The sequence below is a fragment of the Antechinus flavipes genome, chromosome 3, assembly GCF_016432865.1.
Source record: "Antechinus flavipes isolate AdamAnt ecotype Samford, QLD, Australia chromosome 3, AdamAnt_v2, whole genome shotgun sequence".
Lineage (NCBI taxonomy): Eukaryota > Metazoa > Chordata > Mammalia > Dasyuromorphia > Dasyuridae > Antechinus > Antechinus flavipes.
In genome coordinates this window covers 500507203-500533351 of record NC_067400.1, presented here as the reverse complement: position 1 = coordinate 500533351, position 26149 = coordinate 500507203, and the positions used below count along the sequence as shown (strand labels likewise).

At 33.5% G+C, this 26149-nt stretch overlaps 1 protein-coding gene across 7 annotated transcripts in view; it reads right to left on the bottom strand.

The window, feature by feature from the left end:
• The window catches only part of GRIA4 (glutamate ionotropic receptor AMPA type subunit 4), a 485575-nt gene that overhangs the window by 34679 nt on the left and 424747 nt on the right, over nt 1-26149 (bottom strand). For all 7 annotated transcript variants that reach the window (XR_007952112.1, XM_051986908.1, XM_051986911.1 and 4 more), the window contains one exon: nt 21565-21812. Coding sequence is in view for 6 of the 7 variants with exons in the window: in XM_051986908.1 (XP_051842868.1) it covers nt 21565-21812 (248 nt within the window). In the remaining variant the exon portion in view is untranslated. The remainder of the gene's footprint in view (nt 1-21564; nt 21813-26149) is intronic.

Here is a 26149-nt window from a genome sequence, read left to right as displayed (position 1 = left end):
AACAACTATAATTGACCCTTCTGTAAGTATGGTCCAGAGCACAACAACATAGTATATTTGATTTCTAGTGTTGCACTGAATTCAAAATTTCTTAGCCACCCTTTAAGTGGCCACAAAATGATTAAATTAATCTGCCTTGCCAAAAATCTACCAGGAGAATTCTAAAAACCAAGTAGGGAGTTTTCAGTAAAAATTTAGGTCTTTTCATGTTTTCAAACATTTTATTGTTATGTTAATTTTCATAAGAGCATCAGGATGAATTAATATATAAAGGGAAGTTGTTAATATTTCAATCCCACTGTATCAGAGCTTTCTAGTTTATCACCCAAGGGATCTTTGTTTGGCTCTGTGTTGTTAAATATTTTCATCAGTGACTTAAAGACATAGAAGGCATGCTCAAAGGAGGATTTGATCATTCAATTTGCAGATTACACAAAACTGGGAGGATTAGCTAGCACACTGCACAGAATTGAAAATAATCTTGACAAACAAGAGCATTGGGCTGAATCCATTAAGATGAAATAATAATGAAATTCAATGTAAAGTCTAGTACTTGGGTACAAAAAATCAAATTCACGAGTTCAATATGGGGTAGGTATTAAATAATAATTGTTCTGGAAAAATATTTAAGGGTTTTACTGGAGCACAGATATATTATTTATTAGCAGAACAAATAAACTGACAAAAACTAAAATAATCCCAGGATGCATTAGCATCTAGAAAGTGAAAGGCAATATTTGTCCTCATCATACCTTATCTGGGATATAATGTTCAGATTTGGGTGCCACAGGTTAAACTAGAAATTGCCTGGATGGAATGTGTTTAAGGGAAGGCAAATAGAATGAGGAAGGATAAAAACTGAGAATGCTTAGATTGGAGAAGGACAGACAGGACTGAGGAACCTATTTCATACTTTAAAAAAATGGCTGTCATGTGGAGGATTAGATTTGTATTGCTTAGCAAAACCAAAGGTAATCTGTGCATGTTGGAAGAGACTATCTTAGGCTTGATGTCATGAAATTTTTAATTATTTTAATTATTTATTTATTTATTTATTTATTTGATTTATTTATTTTTAATTATTAAAGTTATCCAAAAGGTAGAATGAGCTGCTTAGGGAAGTCAGTTCTTAGAGCTCTTTAGAGAGAGAATTCTCCCTCCATGTTCTTCAAGCAGAAGAATTTGGAATGGGAATTTTGGGTATGTAATAGTGGAAATTCCTTTAATGGATGGGTTGGACTAAATGCTCACTGAGTTTCTTTCCAATTTAAAATTTTGTTCTTCTGTGACTAGGAATAAGAGACATGGATCTGAATCTCAGCTCTTTCATGCTGTCTTTTATTATTTAGGTAGATCACAGTTTTTCTAGTTTTTATTTCCCTCATCTGAAAAAAAAATGTAGCTAATACTTACCCCACCAGTCTCATGACTTTCTTAGAGAAATTAAATCAAATAATGTATGTGAATAATTCTTTGAAAACTATAAACTGTTGAATGTGAAAGATCCAAAGGTAAAGCATTACCATCCTCATCATCACTACTGGTATGTATGAAAACTTGGAAAAATCTAGAATCACAGAGCTTGAGAATCAGAATAGAACTCAGAAGCTATTTTATCCAACCAAAATATGAAAGAAATCATCATTAAATAATATAACATACCCAGCAACTTGTTATCCAGCCTCTGCTTGAAGACCTCCAAGGGAGGGGAATCTACTACCTCTCAAAGAAGCCCATTGTACTTTTGAATGGCTCTACTGAGGAAGCTTCTCAGGATATCTGTTTTAAATCCACCTCTTTGTAACTTCCACCTTTTTCCCTTTGGGACCAAAAAAGAATGAATCAAAGTACTTTTGCAGTTCTTGCAATTGAACTTTAAATGACATAAACTGAAGATCTTTCACCATTATTGTTGTCCTCCATTAGACATACTACAGCTTATCAAGATGGAACATTACTATTGATAAAGGTAAGGTAGTTCTCACTTTACTAACTATATGGATTCTTCAGTGATTGAATGATTTCATTAATGCATATATATTCCCCCACTAAATGGTAAATGGAAACCCTTCGTGTTTTCTTCTTTTCTATGTTTTTTTAAATCTACAAATTCTTAGAGATTCTCTGAAGAGCATCTTCCAATATGTTAACTCTCTATGTCTTTTAACATTATGTGGATATCAGGGAAGCATGCATTTTCTTAATTTATTTTCTCCTCAGTCTTGCATTTAATGTAACAGCCATTATTATTTAAATTTTTTACTGAAAAATTGAACTCATCAGTGAGGATATTCTCTTATTTTCTGCACTAGTGAAGATTGCAACCTGTTTATGCCTTGTTATTCTATGTGATTGTAGTTCTTATTCATGCTCTTCATAGATAAGAACTATTCCTATAAGATTCTTCACATAGTTCTTATTCACATAGGACTCTTTCTCATTCTGTCTCCCTCTTCTCAATGTTCAAGAAGGCTATTTTAAGATGTTTTAGTTACCAAAGTGGAACTTGAACTGGATAGATTTATCATTGCTCACTTTTAAATGTAGTATGTTAGCTGTATTTCAATAGATATGTGAAATAAGCAATATGGATGTTTCCTCCATCTTCATTGATTTCACCCCATCCATTCCTTCTCTGCATGTACAATTCGTGTCTAAGTTTGCCTATAAATCTGCCACAGAAGATTCATTTCAACCTCATTCCACATTGTGGGATCCTTCTTCATGATCATTTTTACATTTCACAAGTCCCAGTACATTCCTTATTCTGCCCATCTCCTGTCTTTTGTTTTCAACACAAAACCATCTATCACTTTTTTTGATCATACATTTCTTTGACCAAGAAAATGTATGATCAGAAAAAGTGATAATAATAATAATAATTAATTCCTTAAAGTTTGTAAGTTGCTTTACAAATATTATCTAATTTTATTCTCACAATAATCCCTGGAGATAGATTTTATTATTATTATATTATATATTATTTTATAAATGGTCAAAGTTAAACAGAAAAAAAAATAATGGCTTGCACAGACTCATATATATATAGCAGGTAGGAGTTGGAGGCTAGATTTGAATTCAGATTTTCCTGACTCCAGGTCTAATCTCTATTCACTATCATGACCAAGTTAAAGCCTTATGTCTTTAATTGAACATAGATTGGAGATATTTTATATCCTACTTATGCTCAATATATCACTCTTCTTTGCCCTGTTAGTCACAAAGAAATAATATGCTCAGTATTGTTCAAACTGTTCATGCCTATAATCCTTTTCATAAAGCAAAAAGTGATGCACTAAAAAACCCTCACCAAAATCAACTTGCCACCTTATTTTACTATTATATATAATTATTCAATATACTTCAACTTTTACTTATTTTCTATTGTGTTTTTAATGTGAAATGTCTTCCTAAAATAAAATTTCATTGGGGTATAGTTTATTTCTCTTGCTCCAGAATATAAACTAATGGTAACTCTGGAATTCCACATTTTATTTATGGTTTTCCTTTTTGATCCTTGCTAAGTCTCAGCCTTGGATCATTCCCACCATCTGTTGTTTTCACTCCTGTACATTGCTGAAAAAAGTTGGAGAAAATCACAAATCCATGCTGACCAGTTCTAGAACAATTTTGTATTATGTAATCCCAAATGCCCTCTTCTATTGCTAGGTAATTCTTTTACAAATCCTTAATCAGCCCACTATTCACCACAGCAACTTTTCCATACCTTTTATACCTCCTAAAACTTTTCCCATCCCCAAATTTTAGATGAGAACTTTTAAAATATTTTACTAAAAAAATTAAGTCCAGTTACCAAGCATTTTCTTCTCCACTCTTCCTCATCTCACATCACTCAGATGCTCTTTGCCATTATCTCCTCCTTTATTCTAGCTCATGTAAAGAGAAGATTCTTCTTCTTGCCAAGGGAAACTCCATTACATGTACAAGTGATGGAATGGGTTCTTTCCTAGCTTTTCTAGCAGATTTTCCCCTCTATCATCCAAATTGTGTCACTTATTTTCAATCTCTACCTGTATCTCTGTCTGTCTCTCTTCTCTCTTTTTCTCTGTACTACTTCTTTATTGTCTACAAACATGTCCATGTCTAGTTTATCCTCAAAAAAGTTTCACTTGATCGATTCACATGGCTACTATCCTATATAGTTTCTCCCTTTTTGTGGCTAAACTCCTTGAGAAGGCCATCATTTATAGTAAGTTCCTCTGCTTCCTTTCCTCTAACTGTACTCTTAATTCATTAAGTTTAGCTTCTGACCTTATCAGACAACTGGAATTATCCTCTTCAAAGTTACTAATGATTTCTTAATTGATAAATCTCAAAATTTTTCCTCAACCTATATCCTTTTGACCTTTCTGCAGACTTTGACATTATCAAGAACTCTCTACTCCTTGATATTCTCTTCTCTCAGGTGGTCTACCACACTTGGATTCTCTCTCCTTTTCTTTGCTTCCTGGCTTTCTCTTCAGCATTATATAAAACCCCACCTTCTGTAGGAAGGTTTTTTTTTTTATACTAAATTCCACGAATTCTAATCCCTTCTTCTCTTGATTATTTCAATTTATCCTTTTTATGGCTTGTTTATACAGTTATTTGCATGTTGTTTCCCCCATGAGATCAGGAACTCATTTGAAAAAGTGACAGTTTTTTGCCCTTCTTTATATCCCCAGCATGCACCATAGTTCTTGGCATATATTAGGTACTTAAATAATATTTTTTGACTGGCTAATACCCTTTTTTGGTCCCTTTTCCCTGTGTGGAAAAATCATTTTATACATACAGGTAATATATGAAAGCAGATTAATATTTGTAAACAGCTTTTTGATTAATGTTATATGTTTGAAAGAAAGTTCCTAGCTACTAAGTTGGAAGTCAGTTACTGTTAGTTATAGGCACTGTGGGAGAGTAGTTTTTTACTGCTCCCAGTTTCACCTTGAGATCCTGCCTTTCAGAATCCTCTAGTTTTTGACAGTTGCTAGGGATGCTCTATTCCTGGAGGACTTTTTTTTTTCTTGTTGCTGTTGTTCTTGTACAATTTGCAATCTTAGGATGAGATAGGAAAAAAAAAGTAGCTGCTTTTTTGTTATTGTAATGGGAAACTGGGTTTTTCTTTTTTCTTTTTTCTTTTTCTTTCTTTCTTTCTTTCTTTCTTTCTTTCTTTCTTTCTTTCTTTCTTTCTTTCTTTTCTTTCTTTCTTTTTTGGTTTGTTTGTTTTGATTTGTTTTGTTTTGTTTTTGTTTTTTTTTTTGTTTTTTAAACTGTGGCAGAGAAGAACCCAGTGCTCTGCAAATGATATATGCCCTTGATGGGTGACTAGATGACTATTATAAAAATTTTGTAAAGATACAAAAGTAACATATAAGTCAGTAGTTGATGCTCTCTATGTCATGTTCTTTAAGTATTAAGATTCAAAATTATTTTCCATTCCTTTGGTAGACATTCTCTTCCTACAGATAGCTTCTGAATCAATGTTTTGGTGCCTTTAAAATTGTACTGCTGACTCTACAAGTCTTCTCTGTTTACAATTGCTACAGTTCAGCTATTTTGTCCATTTTTGTTCTCTGGACAGTATTTTACATTGGCTAAGAAAATGAATAGGTTTCATATGATCCAGCTTCAGAACAGACTCACTGAATTTTGTTGTTGAAAGGAATCACAGAGCTCATCTAGACTAATTCATACCTGAACAGAAATCTTTCTTACATTTCTGACTAGTGGTTATCTAGTTTCCTCTTGAAGAATTTGAGTCAAAACTGCTAAAACAAGCCTTCCATTTCCATTTTGGAATAGCACTAATTAATAGAAATTCTTCCTCGTTAAGCATAAATCCCTTTCTCTATAAGTTCCATTTATTGTTCATAATGACTAATAAAAATAATTTTCCTAATTAAGATCCTAATTTAATGATTGTCTTGGATAATTTCTGATTCTTTTCAGCTTAAACTCCCACAAGTTACAGTGCCAAAGTAATAAAAAGCTCAAATTAGTATTTTAAAAAAATTTCAATGATTTAAAAAGTAGGTTTATTAATATGCTGATTATGTTTTCATTGTCTTTTAGTATATAAGCATGTATCACAAGTTTTTATTTTGTTTTGGTATTACCTATTGTGAGCTATAATAGTTTTAAGATTTCGTTATTTATAATTGTTTTTCAAAACATTTTGTGATTTAGGGCTTTCTTTTCAAGCAGAATAATGCATTTTAGTTTATTAAAATGATTGATATATTTTCTTTATAGTTTAGAATTATTTATTAATATTGAATCTGAGTAAAGGGAAATGATTTCATAATTATATTTTGTGATGGAATTATAATCTGTACCCATCTCAGGAAATAATGTTTCCAGAAAAGTGGCAGAATCCTAAGCAATATAGAATGTTCTAAATTTAAAATTAAAAGATTTACTATTTGATAAAGGTTTATTATTTTAAAAAGGATAAACTCATTTCTCCCAGTAGAAGTATCTAAATAGATTAGAAGTAATTTATTTTTTCCTAGAAATCCGGCTATATAAATATTAGGTTTGGGACAATGAGTACTAAAAGTATTAGTAATGAATATTTTCTAGATTCATAGTGATTTTCTATTTTCATGTTAGTTAATACATCTGATACACTGTAATTAAGCTCCTTCAAAGGTATCTCAGAAACATGTTACTTTATACTCAGACAATGCAAAAGATTCTAGAATGGGTTGTCCTGGGAATAAACATAACAAAGAAATTGAATAATACTTCTTAAATTTGATTAATTTTAGCTAATTTGTCAAGAACTGTAGCAATTTCTAAATCAAATTATTTTCTAGTTCAATACATGTGACCATCAACCCACTCTGATATTCTTTTCTTAAATATGAATCTTTCAGTGGTTCCATTGATATTGAAATTATCTTGGATAATAATAGGAAGCTGAGCTTCAATGTTTATGAGATTGTATTAAGGATTAAGCACCAGGTTTGAAGTTAGGCATATTTGAGTTTAAATCCAGCCTCAAATATTTACTAGCTGTGTGCCTTGAGGCAAGCAATTTAATTCTGTTTGCCTCAGTTTTCTCATCTGTAAAATGAACTGGATAAGGAAATGGCAAACCACTCTAGTATCTCTGCCAAGAAATCCAAATAGGTCACGGAAAATCTGACAGGACTAAAATTTTAAAACAGTATCAACAACAACAAGAACATAGGGATGGGATCTATAGTTTCATTGGTAAAGGAAATTCCCAGATAAAGGAATTCTACCTTTACCAATGTATATAGTCATCTTGCATAATGATAGTGATATTAATAAATAGCATTTATATAGTGCCTTAATGTTTTCAAAGCCCTTTGATCCTCGTAATAACCCTATAATATAAAACAAGTTAATACATTTTCCTTTCCATTTCCTTCTCTAGTTCATTTTACAGATGAGGAAACTGAGGCAAATGGAGTTAAGTGACATGCTCAGGATCACACAGTATCTGAAGCCAGATTGGAACTCAGAAAGATGAGTTTTCCTAATTCCAGGTCCAGCATTCTATACACTTCACCACCTAGTTGCCCATGCTATACAATAGAATTTATTTTAAAATTATCAGCAAAAAATCTAATTACAATTTTTTTCCTATGTAGTTCCTATGTAGGGAAAAGCTTTATCTAAGATCATGATCTGTAGAATAAATGATGTTTATGTATATGTATGTATATGCATGAGGTATAATAGACAGTTGTAATTGGAATTTGGGATCAGTGAGCTTGAGTTTGAATCCTGCTTCTGATAAATACTATTTGAATGATCATGAGAATTATTTTGCTTCTTTGAAAGCCCAAATAAATAATAAAGATGTCCTATGTAGTTGAAAGCTATTAATATTAATATTTTTTAGGTTTGTTATATAGAATGAAAGTAGAAGAAATGCCTTATGGTGTATTGAAAGGGCACTGACATTGAAATCAGAAGACCTCTTCTGCTTGTCTTGAATCTAAAACTTAATAGGGGTATTATTTTTGGCAAGTCACTTAAAATTTTCTGAGCCTTAGTTTCCACAAATGTACAGTGTTAATGATAATGCTTTCACTACTAACTATGTGGGGGTTGTTTTAAGAAAGCATTTTATAAACCTTAATATGTTAGATAAAATATAACCTATTATTTTTATTGATAACAACAATAATGATTTTATCAGTAGAGGGAGCTCTTGTTGAGATATTAAAATGATAAGAATAAGATGTGTTCTATTCGAAAAAGAATAATATTAATTACTACATTAAAACCATGGCTGGCATTTTAGAAACAACCATTTTGTAATTGAAGTGGATTGGGACAAAGGACCTAGTTTCAAATTCTAACATACTACTTACTACTACTTACTGTATGACCTGAGTAAGTCATTTAGCTTCTCAATATCTCAGAATTCTCATCTATAAAATGAGGCTGCACGAGGTGAACTTTAGGTCCCTTTTACCTCTGGATCACTTATTCTATAAGACATACTCTGGAGCTATTGTCCCAAAACCCACTGGCACTGATGAGCTGGGTCCTCAGAGTGTAGTTACTACATTTTCTTGGGGCTTGAACTCTGAGAAATTCAGGGTGTCTTTCTAATGCTGTATTACTATAAGCCCCTTTTGCTATGTTGTCTGCTATTATTATCAGTGATATCAATTGATCTGTCAGACTTAATTAGCTTTAGGAAAGCAGTATTTACTAAGGTAGTATAATTGGTACAGTTGGAACAAATATTTCTCTTAAAATTTTTTCTCTCTCTCCCTCTCTCTTATTCTGTGGCACATTGTGCCACAAATAATACATAGAGTCCCAGAGCAAATGGACTAAAGCTTAGTGAGCACATGTGGCAAAATGATAATTCCTGGCTCCTAAAATTCCTTTGCTGATGTCTTCAAGATGGTCCCCTAAGGGACGATGTCCCCCATGCTTGTCCTTATACTTTTTTTCATCTCATAAGGGCTACCCTATGGTGATAATAGGAAGATGGGAAGTCCAAATTTCTTTGAATTTCCAAGCTCTCATGGTCTTCCCCATCAAGAGATGGAAGAAGTCAAGTGAGAAAGTGGAACAGCACTGAGGTTAATAGCTCTGTTTATTCCTCAAATTCTCTCTTATAGCTTCAGTAGGATTTTTGCTCCTTTCCATTTGACTGAATCTTTTTCTGAAATAACTCCATAGTTTTATATAGGCTACAGAGAGCATGGCCAAGTTTTCTTGGCTAAGTTAAGAAAAAAATTCTCTCCCACCTAGAGCAGTACCAAATCTTGTTCACACTTAATGAACAATTGAGATATAGTATTACCTAATAAATATAACAGGTTAAAAACCCAATCTCAGTCTGACCCAATCTCCTCCAGCAATCTGCCAATCTGCCAGTCTGCCAGTCTCAACCAGTCTCTGTCTCCGTCCGAGTCTGACTTTGTCCCCAGTTTAAATCATTATTACAGTATACTGAATATAAGCCAATCTAGAGTGATTATATCATTATGTCATACTAGATATATGTGAACTAGAAAACCATTCTCATTAATCCCACTGAGTTAACACCTTGTTTCAAATATACTTCTTTCAAGTATACTTCTCCAAAGTTCTGCCCTCTATAGCCTTTGTATATGTAAATTGTCATAATAGCTAGCACTAATATTAGCATTTTAAAGTTTGTAAAGTGTTTTACAAATATTATCTCATTATCTTTACAACAACCCTGAGAGGGTAGGTCCTATTATAATCCTTAATTTACAGATTAGGAAACTGATACAAACAGAGGTTAAGTTACTAGTATAGAGTTACACAGTTAGTTAAATGTCTAAGGCCAGATATTAACTGTCCAGTTGGACTGATAATAATAAGGGCAATAGATTTGTGAAGAAACTTTACAGGAAAAATGGATTTTTAAAAAAAGGAGAGTTGGAGAGAGTTCAAGTATTCAAGGTTTGTATTCAGAAGGAAAATCAGACAGAGGCATAGACCAGCAGGACAGCTTTGAAAGCTACAATTTTATCTTCACTATATGTTTAAAAAGAAAAGTAGGCCGTGAGACCTAAAATTTTATGTGCAGTCCTCTTTTTCTGTTCTGCTATGTATATATGGGTAAATGCTCACTCTATTTGGTGTCTGCTAAGTTCAGAATCAAAATAAAAAACAAAAGTAGCATAACATGAAAACAAGAGGGACCAGGCTCCTCTGAGTTCTGGAAATTCACTAAAAAGCAAGTGCAGGAGCAGGAATAAAGGGATTTAGGAGCTTAGATAAACTCAAGATATGTTCATGAAAACTAAATTCTGCCTAGGGAAGCAGTATGAGGGATGGGGGCTGGGGGGGGAGAGTAAGAGTTTAAATGGGGTGGAATGATTTGATTCAATCTTTACTAATCCTATAAAAAGAGGTTCAATGAAATTCATTTAATTTTTAATAAGTTGGACATTCATGAGAACTTCAGTGCCTTTATCCTTAGATATAAGGGTGCTAAATTTGTCTATTCCCAGGCATATTAATTATTAGTTAGGTTATATGTGCCGAAATAACTCAGATGCAACCTATGATATTCTAGAAATTCAAGATTAAGGAGTTCATCATCGATCTATAACATTTACTATCCAAAGAATTAGGATAAGGAGGCTAGATAGGAGAGGATTGTTATCTTCCTGGCATTCTCCTCCCTAGAAAAGGAAGTCTGGAGACAAGAGCCCAATAAAAGTGATGCAAAGATGTTTAAAAAAATATTTACTATGCTAGTTCTTTGAATAAAGTAATAAACAAGGGGCATATTTGCTATTCGTAGTCTCTAAACTACAAGTAAGCTTTTTATAACTATAAACTTCAAAAGCATTTACCATCTAGAGAGTTATTATTGATAGTTATGCTCTTGCATGCCTAGTTTTGAAAGATTGTTGATTTTGCATTTGTTCTTTATTGTGCAATATAGGCAAGGTAGTTTCAGAGAATATGGATGTGCATCTTTTGTTTTGTTCTTATCAGTGAAGCCAATGAATGGCACAGTAGTCATGGTCACATGCTATTCAAAATGGAATACATTTGGAGCAATATAACTGCTGATTAGGGAACACAGATTTCTGATAAACAATATAAAGAAAGCCTGGGTTCAAATCCTACCTCTAACACATAGCAGTTTTGTAATCATTAACAAGTAACCACCTACCAATTCTCCAGCTAAGTCTCTAAATCTGGTGAGCTACTGATTTTATTATAGATGAGCAACTGATCTTATTGATAGAGGGAGTTTCCACACAGAGAGACTATTGGACTATCCAGCATCTAGGAGTTTGCATCAGTCTGACCAAAAAGAGAAGACTAAAAATAAAACATTTCTTTTTCAGGCTCCACAATGCAACATGGCTCCAGTTCTCCTCCAAAGAGAAATTTGAATTTGTCACTATTGAAGTTTATGACTATCAGAGCTATTCTTAAAGGAGGGCAATGGAGCATTCATCTTCTGAGAAGTAATTTGGTATTAGTATGAAGGACATTGGATTTGGTATCAGAGAGACCTGGATTTCAATCTTGGTTCTGACACTAGCTGATTGAAGAAGGAGAAAGCACACTGGATTAAAGTCTGAGGATCTGAGTTTAGATTCCTCATTTGTAGGATGTGCCTAATAACATTTACATTCTCTATATGAAGCAATCAGTTTAGGGGGCTCAGTAGATAGAATGGAATAAATATGGAGTCATGAAATCTTGAATTAATATTGCACTTACTAATTCGATGACTTGAGCAAGTCACTCACTCTCAGTTTTAGTTTCCTCCTCTGTTAAACAGGGGTAGTAAGAGCATCTACCTCACAGGGTTCTTGTGAAGATTAAGTAAGAAAATGTATTTAAAGTGATTTGCAAACCTAAAAGTGCTATATAAATGCTAGCTATCGTTATTATTGTTGCTGTGATTGTTGTAAGGAAAGCACTTTGTAAAATGCTAACAAGAAATCAGAAAAATTTATTAATCATCTAGTATGGGCCAGGCATTGTTCTAAGTTCAGAGCATACAGATATATAAATGTTATGCAGCCATAAGATGTCATTTTGGTGTCAACATTTCTTGATAAAGGCATTAAATAATTCTTGTTTTCAACTTTTTTCCTTACAAAATGGGGCAGGAGGAGGTGATGGAATCAGACAGTGGTCTATAAAGACCCACATTGCTCTAAGTCTTTGTTCCTATCATCCCATTATTAGGCTTTATTATGCCTATCATCCCATTATTATTATGAAGGAATAGTGGGAAGGGAGTGATTAGAAAAAAAAAATCTTTGTTGACCCAAAGTCTAGCACAATGATGTGCAATGAATAAGGGTATTTAAAAGTACTTTCTATGCTCAAGAGCCTTTGGTAGGTTGGTACATCTTTACTAAATGTTTGTTAAATTGAATAAATTGTGAATGTTGACTGGTGTCTTCAAAATCAGGGCATAGCAAACATGCCCTTGTTTATTAAATAAAGATTAAAGAATAAATAAAGAATAAATATTCAAAGAACTAGCATAGATGGAAGGCATATGGATCATGTTTCTCTGGTCTGGGTTTCCCACACTAAGGAAATACAGGTCTGGCTGGCATCCTTCCCTTTACCTATGTCCAGCCTGCTGTTGTCATACCCACTCCCCACACCCAGAGCTGCTGAATTTTTCAAGAGCTTCGAAATTGAATGAGACTCCATGTTATTACGGGAGAAGACACAGCACCTGGGTAAAAATACTAGTACTTGGACTAGTAACTCTACCACTCAAATAACTCTGACCTAAGGCAATTTTTTTTCACCTTTTTGGTCTTCTATTTCCGAAGTTATAACATGGGAAGACTGGATGATTTTGAAAGGTATATCTGAATCTAAAAGTCCATTTTTCACTATGCTCATTTAAAAATTCTTTTGTGGGATAGGTTCATGGTGTGAACAATTTGTAAAGGAACTAAATAGTGGTATGCTTTATCAAAGTGTTGACTGATGATGGGACTGAAACACAGCAGATGTGAATTTTAGTTGAGACCTGTCACTTAATCATTATGAAACCTTGGATTATTTACTTTGCTTCTTTCTAGAATTTCATTTGGTTATGCTTCTCTGATCACTCACAGTGTTATCATGGAGGATGATAAAATAAATGATGGTGTGAGTTGCTATGTAAATGTCAAATAATGAATTTAAAAAATCTTTGCCACTGAATTCTTGAATACTGCAGCTGTAAAACTGTTATATAAGTTATTGCCACTTGAATCTACCTTCTCCATGAAACCATTTGCCTATTCCCTCCCAGTTGAAAGGGATCTTTAAAAATTTTTTTTCTTAAAGTATTTCCTTTGAATCTCTTTTCTGCCTTTGTTTATAAATGTCTGACTTTCTTCCTCCACTGTTAGATTATATGTTCACCAAGATTAGTAACTGGGTTTAAAGAATTAATGAACGAATATTTTGCAGTGTTAGACACTGTGGACACAAATACAGAAATGAGGGTTCCTGCTCTTGTGTTATTTATATTCTACCAACAGAGTATAATACATTGTGACATAGGGGATAGAGTATTGGATTTGGGTTGGGTCCAATGGATTAAGAATCTGGGTAAAAATCCAACCTTAGACATTCTATGTATCAATTTCTTTATCTGCAAAATGGGGCAGGAGGAGGTGATAGAATTAGCAGTGATCTGTAAGGTCCCACATTGCTCTAAATCTCTGATCCTGTCATCCCCTTTATTAAGGAATAGTGGGAAGGGACTGATCAGGAAAAAAAAAAAAACAAGTTTATAGTTCCAGTGTCTAGCACAATGATGTGCAAACAATAGGGGTATTTAAAAGTACTTTTTATACTCAAGAGCTTCTGGTAGATTGGTAAATCTTTAGTAAATATTTACTAAATTGAATAAATTGTGAATATTGACTGGTGTCTTCAAAATCAGTGATAAATCAGTACTGGTTGAATGGTTATTAAACCATTAGAGCTTCTATCCTAGCAGATGATAATGATCAATCCCTTCCCCCCAGAATCTTTTATGAATTTTTACAAATGAGCATACCCATTAAGTTACATACAAGGATGCTTCAGCATGAGGGTGATGATGGGATATGGGAAATGTGTGTGTGTGTGTGTGTGTGTGTGTGTGTGTGTGTGTGGTGTGTGTGTGTGTGTAATTCCATTATGAAGGCCATGTCAGACAGTAAAAGGCAGCTTTGGAAGGTACTCCTAAAATGGAAAGATGAGTATGCGCAGATAGTAGAATGTGTGCCTTTTAGCTTTAGATCAGTCAAATTGAGTAAAGAGATTCATACTCAGAAGAATGGGCACAAGGATAATAAAAATTTTTTTTGAGAGGATAATAGCAGTTTATGAAACTATTTACCAAAGTGTGAAACATGAGGATATTCTATATTCTATATTCTATATAATTCTATAAGGACTCTTCACAGCAATGAATAATATATGGACCTTGACTTATTGTATATAATACATAACTAATGGGGACCTATGTAATTTTAACTTTTCTTCAGTTGTTTCTGAAATCTGAAGTAGTATGATGTAATGCAAAGAGGACTAGCTTTAGTGTCAAGAAGAAATGAATTTGTCTAGCTTCTGACTTATAATCAAAGTGTGACAAGGGTCAAGTCATTTAGTACCTTAGCAACTAAGAATGTAACTTCTCAGAGGAGGTACAAAATTGCCTTATTGCAGAATAGACATTATTTACAATGAAATCACAGGTCCAAACTGAGCACAACAGAACAAAAATCTGAAATCTAAATGTAAAACTTAGGACTTTGAATGGCATTGGAAATTCTTATGTTGCTTCTAGGATTAAGAATTCAGAAAGCCACAGACAGATTTATATTGGTTCCAAAATGTATTCCCACCATGACAAAGTATTAATATAATTTGTCATGTTGCTTCTCATTTTCAAAATATAATGTATTATTCCCCAAATAGAATTCACATTGTTTATATCAAAACTGGGAAGTATTTAATGATTAATGACTATTCTTGCTTCTGGATGACACAATTTCTGGATGTGTTGTTTTGAGCTTAAATCTGACAGATTACATCCCAAAGCACAATGTGAACATATGACAATTAAGATCTCTATGACCATTCCTTGGCATGACAACAGGTAATTGGAAAGAATTCAAAAGGAATAGTTTTCTTTTCTTCATACTGTAATGAATTTCTTTTCAAAAAAAAATTGAGTATTCTAAAAGTTCACAAATCTCCTTAATCTCCCAATAGAAAAAATATTAAGATGATATAACTGAAATTTATGGTTCCATGATAATTCACTTGAACTTAAACATATGATTCAACTTATCTTAGATATATCTACTGTATCATAGTGGATTATAGTTTGATGTCAGGATATATTTAAACATTAACTACAATTTTATTATTTAAAAAAAACTGAAATCTCTCTCTTTAAATCTGCCAAGGACACTTTGCAATAGAATGATTCTAAATTTCCAATATTTGTTATAAGGGAAATTCTATGTTCCATATATAGTATGTAAACATCAGAAGCAATACCTTTATGTTTTCCTAATCTACAAACTGGAGGAAGTACTGTTACCCACAGAGGCTACTATATTCATGATAATCTGCAAATATAAATTGTATGGAATTGTTGATGACTATTAAGACATTGCAAACTAGACCTCCTCTTTCAAAGAAACCCAAACCAGGGTAATTCAAAAAACCTATTTCCAGTTCTCTTCCCCAACCTCTCCAAAACTCTGACTGCTTGTTCTGTGAAAGGCACATGATGTCCCTAGTTTTTTTTTTTTTACTGACACTCTCCATTGCCATGACCCCAGCTACCTTGCAGCTGGGCATGGTCAGGTTGGCATATTACCAAGTTAGTATAACTGTGTCTCATTCTTTTCATATCCCGCACATTGATAAAAGATCCCTGAGTACACTGCTTTCTTTTGAAACATCATTTCTTTGTGGTAGTAAATACATCTTGTTTTCATCTCTGGCACACAAATATCTTTCAGAGAAGGGAGCCTAAGTTTGAATGATAATCCATCATTTTTGGAGAAGACGATGGATGACGCATCTGACAGCTGGGATAATGTATTTGGCCTCAAATGCAAGTAAGAGCAATTGGTTGGTTGCAAGTCGTCTGAAAATTTCTCTTAGACCAGAGAAAATTCCAAATATGACCCTTTTTTCTTGGAGTTATATTCAGACTTCAGAACACTGTGAATTTTCTTATGAAATATTTTGATAAAGTAGCTAATAACACTTATGAGAATAAAAATTAGACAATTCTTACCCAAAATATGATCTATTGTAGCTTATAAGAGATTGCCCCATTTTCTTAAATAGCATTAAATTAGGAATAAAGTCCTTTTCCTTACTTATTTTACCTAGTATGGACATGCCACTTGTACTTACTGACAGTTTTTTAAAAGTCCTTAAAATTGAGAGTTTTTAAATAATGCCACATACTATTAATGCTTATCATTTGCATATTGAATTTATTTCAATCAGTCATGTTAAATAAAGAATTAGTTGGAGGTTTCTGTTTCAGACAAACCAGGATTGCTCTTATGTAAAATAGGCTCATGAAATATTCTAAAATCAAGAGTCTCTCAATATAGTTTAAAAGAAAGTGAGAATTCCTTTCTCCAAAATTCCAGGTAAGGGCAGAAGGCTTACATGTTTCTGTAGGAGATACTTTTTTTCATGGAAGAAAAAATCTTGCTGACTCTGGTTTTCCTCTCTCACAGTTTATCTCACCCTCCTGACATTTACAGTTTCAGTGTACACATTCTTATAGACTTTCCCTCTTTGCAGGCTTAGTTTTCACAAATGACAAATTTAATAACTTCCACATACCTGGCAATCTGCTTCTTACTTGTCACAATCCAAGTCCAATCATTACTCTCTTCGTAAATTATATGGATTTGTCCCGTTTCTTATATGTGATGATATTCCTTCTGTTTATTTGTCTTTTCACTGGCTCATCCCTTGTACCTAGAACATTCACCCTCCTCCCTACAGCTCTGAAAATTCCTGCTTTTTTTTTTTTTTTTTTTTGAGATTCATTTACAATCTTATATTCCTCAGAAGACCTTTACTAATGTTACCAGCTACGGATCCCTTATATGTTTCCAAGCACATACAGATTCTCTCTCCTATTAAAATGTAATATTCTTTAGGGCAGGGACTGTTTTTGCTTTTTCTTTATGTCCTTAGAACTGAGCACAATGCCAGAAACATAACACATGTTTAATGATAGATTGAAGTGCATTTGAAAGAACACTGGATTTGGATTCAGAGGACCTGAGTTCAAAGCCTTATTCTACCAGTTTCTACCTATGTGATTTACAATAAGTCTTTCAACTTATTTGAATATCAGTTTCCTCATCTGAAGGTATTAAACTAGATAACTTCCAAGACTGATGAATCTATAATTTTATTTCCAGTAACTATCAGGAATTGATTATTAGTTTCTTGCAAAACTGGTAAAGACTCAGATTGGTAGCAATCACTCAATAGCATAAATACTGCAAGGACAATGCACATACTTTTACTGAATTAGAGAGAATTGATCTTAAATTGGCTAAATATATCATATATCATTTTATTCTTATAATAAGCTTCTGAATTAGGTGCAAATACTAACTTGATTTTAGAGAAGGAAAACTGAGACTGAATGTGGATGAATCACTTTCTCTGGGTAAGTTTCTGGGGGGAGATTTGAATTTAGGCTGATTCTATCTCCTTTTGCCACCTTGGTGCTTCTGTCCACCAAGAATTATATAAAGCTTCAGTTAAAAAAAAATGATGAAATGTCAAATTAAAAGTAGAGACTAGTCATTACTAATAGTTGTACTATTTTTTTAAAAGAATTATTGACATAGTAACCAGATTTAATATTTTGTAACTCAACTATTTGAAAAATAAAATTCTTCAAAAAGGGTTCAGGTATTGACTTTTAACTTTTATTCTATATTTTCAGCCTCTCCTTTTGTGTGACATTTATTCTTTTTCCACTATCAGAAAAGTTTAGAGATTTTAACATCTCATAGAACATTAGAAGCAGGTTGCTACTTGCCATTCATTTCTTTTTGCCTTCTGGAGAACCCTACATAGATGGAAAGAATAATACTCTTTGGACTGGGGCTGGTGGTGGTGAAGGAGGAAGTAGAGGGAGTCACTTTGTTGCTCAATGAATCAAAGCAGCAGGGTTTTTGAGAAAGCAATCTTTGTTTGGATTTCTAAAGGCATGTCTAACACTTGGACTTATACACAATGGGAAAACTAACAGAGAGTTCACTTAAAAAATGAATGATACTAGGCAAACAAAGCTCTAGTTAAAAAGCTTGGCACCACAGGGCAACAGGCTTGGTCTCAGCTGGACTAGTAAGGGAAGAATGGTCCCAATTCATTCTGGCATCCTAGATGCAGGATGAGCTTCCAGGAGCTTGCCACCAGGAGCCTCTAGTAGCTCTAGTCAGTATCTGAAAGCTTTATTGTCTATGTACAAAACATTTCTACTGCCCTTAGGTTATTATTTTTTCTTTCTAACTAAAGTAGAATCTCAACAGAATATGAATTAATGCCCCATGAGCAACCGGGGCAGGTGAAAGCTACTTGGCCTCTATAGTCATGGTGAAATTCTAAAAGGCATGACAAGATGACTGAAGTTTTGGTATGCAAAGTCCCAGCTTGCTCAGGAAATTGTGGTGTGTATATAAAACAAAGCATATAAACAAATTCTGCCTCCAGGAAGCTGTGCCTAACAATTACCTCATTAACAAGGCCAAAAGAGGGACAGGAAAGAGGGGAAACCCACTGGCTCATGATTATACAGCTCTACACAGAAGAAGCTCTTCAGCTTCCCCCCAAAACAATCCCTGTAGTGTGAGATTTGACAAAGTGGCACATTTAAGACCAAACTTGGTTGTCATTAATAGCAGTCAGGCGCAACTGCATCTGAGGGCCAAATTCAGTCCTTGGAGTTTGACTTTCATCAGTATAAACAGAAAGAATAAGGCAATTAATGTTAATTGAAAAAAAATTTGATCCATATATCAGTGAGATAATATATGTGCAACTACTTTCTAAATTTTAAAGTATTCTATACATGTAAAGTCTCACCACCAACATATTCTTTATCTTTACTCCCTCCCTCTCTTCCTTCTTCCTCCCTTTCTCTCTTCCTCTTTCCTTCCTTCCTTCCTTCTTTCCTTCCTTCCTCCTTTCTTTCATTCCTCCCTCCTTTCCTTTCTCCCTCCTTTCCTTTCTCCCTCCTTCCCTTCCTCCTTCCTTCTCCCTCCCTCCCTCCTTCCTTCCTTTCTTCCCTTCTTCCTTCCTTTTTTCCTCCCTCCCTCACTCTCTTCCTTCCTTTCTTTCTTCTTTACTTCCTCTCTCCCTCCCTTCTTTTCCTATGTTTCTTCCTTCCTTCTTTATTTCTCTGTTCTTGGAACTATCCTTTGGACAGAGAGCTAGAGTATCAGAGCCTGTTGAATGCCATCTCCAACTTCAGTCACATTTGTTACAAGAGAAATCACCCTCAAAGTAGCATTACTGGTTCAGAGAAAATAATCATACTTAGCATGTATATAGTTTTCTGAATAGTTGAAGTATTGGTTATTCCTTTCATTTTGCTTGAATTCTTTTATAGATTATTTCCTGATGCACTTCTAGTTTCACTGTCATTTCTCATAAATTTAGCCAGAGCTAAGGAATTGCCAAGGGCTATTTCTACATGTCTATTTTTCCCTCTCCATTGTTGGTTTTATTCTATTTAGTCTTTTTTGAGGTATATCATGCCATGTTCCCCTATCAATATTTCTTCAAACAATGTAAATATTTTAAAGTTACCAATTATGGAAGCTATTCTTAGTAGTCAGAGTTAGTAGTGGAGAGGAGTGGGAGTGAGAGAAGACCTGCATCTACACTCTGTCTTCGTGACATTCATTTAACCTCTCAAAGTTCCACACAACTTTCTGAGTACAAAATATAGAAAAGTTGCTGATCTGTACAGCTGGAAGAAGGTTTTCCCTATAGACAATGAATTAACTCTGGAAACAAAATAACAATGAAAAAATTTCTAGTAGCATTAAGTCCTTTCTGATAATATTTTTCCCCACCTAGTTTATTAAGTCATCAAGAAAGATGATATTATTTTAATGGTGTTTTCTTCTGAAATTAGGCACCATCCCAGTATGTGACTAGTAATACTAATTTCTTCTTTCTTTCTTTCTTTTTTTCTTTCTTTCTTTCTTTCTTTTTCTTTTTCTTTCTTTCTCACCTCTCTTTCTTTCTCTCTCTACCTCTTTCTCACCTTTCTTTCTTTCTTTCTTTCTTCAATTCCAGTTAAGTGCCCATGGTCACACAGCTAATAAGTGTTAAGTGACTGAGGCCAGATTTGAATTCAAGTCGTCCTGATTCCAGGTCTGGTGCTCTACCCATTGTATCATTTAGCTGATGTTCTATTTTCTTTCTAATAATTTTCTTTTAGTTTCTACTCTAATTGAATCTGTTAGATTCATGCAATTCAAGCAAATGATGTACCAACATTCAAATATAGACCAAGTGGTACAATTACTTCCTGTTCTCCAGTTCTGTTTCTGTCTTAAATCTGATATAAATGTGATGACCTCCACAACTTCTCAGCACTGGTCAGTGCTAAGAGAAGATGGGGAAATCTGGTTCCTCTACCATTATGTTAATTGCAATGTCTAACTTGGAATGGATGGAAAGAACAGATTTTACCAGTTTTGCTTAAAAATGAAATTCTTATTTTCAATTGCAGATTATTATGAAACAAAACTGTTCTTATAATATGTTCTTATATTTTATATACATAAACTATATAAAGTTTTATATATATAACATCTTGGAGATTAGAACCTAAATATTTTGAAGTTATTTGGGGAAAGTAATAAGGCTGGATTCTAGTGATCCTACTTGCACCATACTCCCATCAAAATCTGTGGGAGTGTGACTCGAGTAAGACCTATGGAATCAGAGCCTGCTTTCTTTCTGATTACTAAGAGTCTACCTACTTTCATAAATGCATGTGCTTACTTATTCTTAGAAACAACCTCAGGTAAAGCTAAAATAAGAAGAGGCCACAAATGTTACAACACACTGAAATGGAGCCTTGGTTCATTGGTAAGAGAAGTCAGTTATTTAGTGCTTTGACAAGCAACTTCTGAGTCAGAAACTAGCAGCCAGAAATCATTAACCCACAATTAAAAAAAAAAAGGTATAAAATTCTTACTATAACAATCTAGTACTAAATTTAGTGCCTATACATGTCAATGAAATATAAAATTCAACTTAACCTGAGTTTTAGGCCAACTAGAAGCAGCTAGTGTAAAACCAGATTGATTTTTATATGGCCTTGAAATGTCTACTTCAATTCTATAGTTAGTCACTCTAAGCTTAAAAACAGTTACCTGTTTGTTGACCAAAAATATGAAATGGATGAAAAGAAAAAAAAAATAACATACCATGTTCACACAAAAAACAAAAGAATTCTATCAGGGACATCAGGGAAGGTGGAATACTATAACAACACATGTTATATTGTTATACTATTCCACCCACCTTAATGAGGAACCCTTAGGCGTTGCTACTCCATAGCCTTTCGAATCCAGATTTCCTCCAACTTTCATGGTGTCACACGGCTTTCGCTGTTCAATGTATTCATTCATAGTAGACTCCAGGAGGAAGGCAAATTTTCCCTTGGATTTGCGGACACGTGCTACTCCCTCAGCTGTAGTCCTAGTGAATACTGAAGGCTCCGCTGATTTCATGTAGGTCCACATCTTTTCATAGACAGCTATTTTTGATCTCTGGAGGAAAGCGAAACAAAATTTAATGTTGGAAGAAATATTAACATTGACTTAGTGTTTAAAACATATTCTCACATGGTCCTTTAATTGTCTCCTCCTGATTTCATTTTGCTAAATAATATCACTCTTGTCTAATTCTAAGAACTCTCCTCTATAATAAAAAAAATCTATTTAAGAAGGATATAAAATGGAAATGACTGAGATATGATACTGTGCTACATGGCATAATGGAGAGAGTCCTGAGTCTGGAGTCAGGGGGACTAATTTTTGAGTTTGAATTTGGCTTCAGACACTTACTAGCTGTGTGATGATGAGCAAGTCACTTAACCTCTTTTATCTTAGTTTCCTTATCTGTAAATTGAGCTGGAAAAGAAAATGGAAAACCACTTTAGAATCTTTGTCAAGAAGATTCTAAATGGAGTCATGAAGAAGCAGACGTGACTTAGATGACTGAACAACAATAAATAGTTGTGTTCTATTACTCAGTAAAGGTATCTTAAAAATTATTCTAGTTCAATATTCTCATTTTAGAGATGAAGAAACAAAGACTCAAGGAAGACAGGTGACTTTTTTGAGCTCACAGAACCCATATCCTCTGACTCCAAGGCCAGTGTGCTTTCAACTGTGCTGTACAAATGCATATTGTTATGAGTTTAAAATAATTTTTGACACAAGAACCCACAGTTCACAGTAACCAAATCATATTAATTACCATTATTTATTGTTAAAGAAGAAAGGTGATATTTTAAATGTAGAAATTTTTGAATATTATTGGCCAATTTGCATCATATCTTTAAGTCAAATAACATTAAAATTCAAATACCTAATGAATTACTTGTCTTAAGTTTTTTAAAAATACGTTTTAATATCCAAGTTGTTTGCTAGTAGAAATTATATTAAATTTTTATGTCTCAAAATTTTGATGATAGTTGTTTACATTAGTAATACTTTCAAAAGGATAAATTCATAGAGTACATCATCATCTGCAAAATAGGAAACATTAATAGTAGCCTACAAACCATAAATCACAAACAAAATTTTTAATGTTTTAGATAGAGGCAAAATCCAAATCAAGTTTTCTAGACACTATGTGGAAATGATCCTTATTTGATCAAGTCCATATATGATAAGTAGCAGTTCTAGGCTTCATTCAAAATAAGAAACAGGTTTGCTTTTGTGAATTTTTTATAGGAAAGCTCATTTAGATATCATTTCATCTATTAAAATTATGTAGATCATTAAATTATTTTCTGGTGTCTGAATTAAACATCTAATTTTTCATTTGCATGCAGATATTTCTAATATTAGAAAACCTTGAATCCTATTTGGCTTTACTATACTCTTTCAGTAATAATCTACTACCTTTTGGATCTAGATTTACATCTGAATTTGTGGAGAAACTTCATTCAGACTTTTTTTTTTTAGGGCCAAAGGCTATCTAAACATACTTTCTTATTTTTGGTAAGCTGGATTTGTTGGTCATCTCTCCAGAATTTTTCATATGGTAAATGTTTAATAAATATTTGCTGAATTGAATGTGGTCAGACAGAAAGGATTTCTTTTGAGATCAAAGTAATCTTTGAAGTTAAATCATATAATCCTTTGGATCTAGATTATTATAGTCCAACAAAAATATGAATTTTATGACCTTTCTTGTTGGTCTGTAGAGAGGGAAGTGTTTCTGGGAAAATCAAATTCTTCCCTGTTGTATTTTCTTTGTGTACATTTATATATGGAAACAGTCTCCAAAGAATGTATGCTCTTTGAGGACAGGGCCTATTTCTCTTTTGTTTTCATATTCCTTATATTTCAAGCTTAGTATTTGGTACCTAGTAGAATGAATTACTGCTGATCAATAGTTAACTAGAATGTGATGAAAGGGCCCTCAGAAAAGTTGATAATGCAGAGGATAGTTGTGATGACCATATTAGCACCCTGGATACTTTAGAATCAGCCAGAGTCAGGATCAGCAAAAGTCCTTGATCTTTATTCTTTGTGGATGTGAATAGAATGACCACACGAAGTGAAAGGAATCCTACACGAATCTGGCCAGGAGTGATTCTGGCTTTTTCACTCCACCCTCTAAATTCTGGACCCAACCACTCTATACCTTCACAGAGTAGTGCGCAGGGCCATTCTTTCTCCAAGCATATGTTAATAGAGTATTATCCAATTGGTAATTAGCCTTAAGTGCTTGGACTTTGGTGCATCAACTCATTTTCAGCCCATTACAGATAGTTGTTCAACAGAACGTTTCCACTTCAGTTTCTGATTTTCCTACTTTTGCAGTGTGGTTTCCCCAAAGATGAACACGCTTATCCCATTGGACTTCATTCTTTTCTGTTTTCTGGGACATCAGAGTATATCTGTATCTAACTTGTGAAGTATGATAACACAAAATAAGTGTGAATGTCAGCAAGATGGAATTTTGCTCTCCTAATTGTGACTAGCTGGATTTGGAATTTGAGAGAGAGTTTATGAGGATAACAAGTTAACTATGATATTCAGTAGCTTGATTTTTGCTTTCTTTGATGTTTTATAGATAGCATCAGTATGGATCATAATTCTATAATGATAAATATCTGATACAAGATTTGGTGTCCCTTCCCCTCACTGTTTTTTCCATTTCTATGCTATGAAAGTTGCTGCCATTGAACCTCAAATACCCTACTCCCCAAAATTTTGCCTTGTAGGCAGAAGGCATTTTGGACATTTGCATCGTCAGTCCTCTCTAACCCTGGTGTGTTTATATATGCCCTCAATATGTTTTGTTTTGCTTTTAACAGAAGCACAGAGCTGACCAAGTCTAGAGGGAAAGAATGTTAAAGCCATTCTGTTTGGGAATGATTTCGAATAGACATGAATTTTACAGGAACTCACTGAACTTTTAGAGGAGGAAAATAGTATCAAATCATAGATTTTTGCCAATTATTAGGCACTTTTCTAAGCACTTAAAAATAATCTGCTAAGATTTGATTTTTCTTAGTTGAATTGATATATGAAGGAAGATTGAAATTGAAAAGACTTTAGGGGTGACTCATTAAGAAATAACATTTAAATAGTCGATCAAAGAATATATTACAATATTGGAAAAAAGATAAACTATTCTTTTAAAGGCCTAACTATTTAATTTTATACATTTTAAAATTTCCCGATCTCCAGAATTTCAAGATAGAGAAGAATATGTTGTAACATTTGCTTAAAATGTATATTATGTACACAAATGCAGAAAGGAACTCAGCTCCTTTAAAGATAAAGGGTTAATGGATAAGGAACCCAGTGTGTGGATACAATAAAACTAGGGAAGTGAAGACTAGGTTGTGAAATCAGAATTTTCCCTTGAAGAGAAAGGAAAGTATAAACATCTCGTTGAAGGTACTATCATTAGCAAGAAAGGGCACTCAGATACAGCTCAACAGGGTTGGATCAAGTTTCGACCATTCCAGATGGGTAGGAGATATTTAGCCCTGCTTTTCTCCATCTTACTTTAACTTGAAAAAAAGCAGGATTGAGAATGAAAGGTCAGAAGAGAAGCACTGCAGTTTTCAATGGGTTTTATCCAGGATTCAAAGAAGGTTGCTATCTAATGTGTTAGCATAATAAGCATTAAATTAAAAATATGCTAATGGAGGAAGAGAAAATGATGAGACATTTTAGGATACAACAAACTTGGAAATAACTAAAATGCTGAGGCTTTTATACCTTCAAGATCTGTGTTGGGTATATCTGAAGCTCACATTACTGTAAGTATAATAGTCAAAGGACAATACAACTAAATATTAATGTTAATGGAGAATAGATAGACCAAGAGAATATCAATGGTTGGATTAAAGAACTATTTCTCTGTTTTGAGCAATTGAAAATAATATCTGTTATTTATTTTTCTGCTATCTATTAAAGAAGAGATGTAACAAAATTGTATCTGATAATAAATGATTTAATTTCCTATATTTTTGTATATTTCAGAATTCTTGAACTTAGAAAAATCTCTAGCACAGAGTAAGTACTTAATAGATAATTGACAATTGATTAAAAACTCCAAATAGGTTTATATTATAATAGATGCAAGATTTCTGGCAATATAGCTAAATGCTTACACTTGACCCTTAAATTCTGCAGCTATTCAGAAGGTATTTTATGGCTTAATTTTTTTCCCCTTGAAGCAAAAAATTATTCTAAAAAAATCTCCAAATCCAACATGCCCCCCCAAAAAAAACCCAACAGCCTTTTCCTAATGATCTGTTACTATGAGTCATGAAATCTGTCTCTCAAGAATTAAAAGATTATCTAAAGAGTAACAAAAAAAAGTGGGTGTGAGTAGGCTATACCACATTATT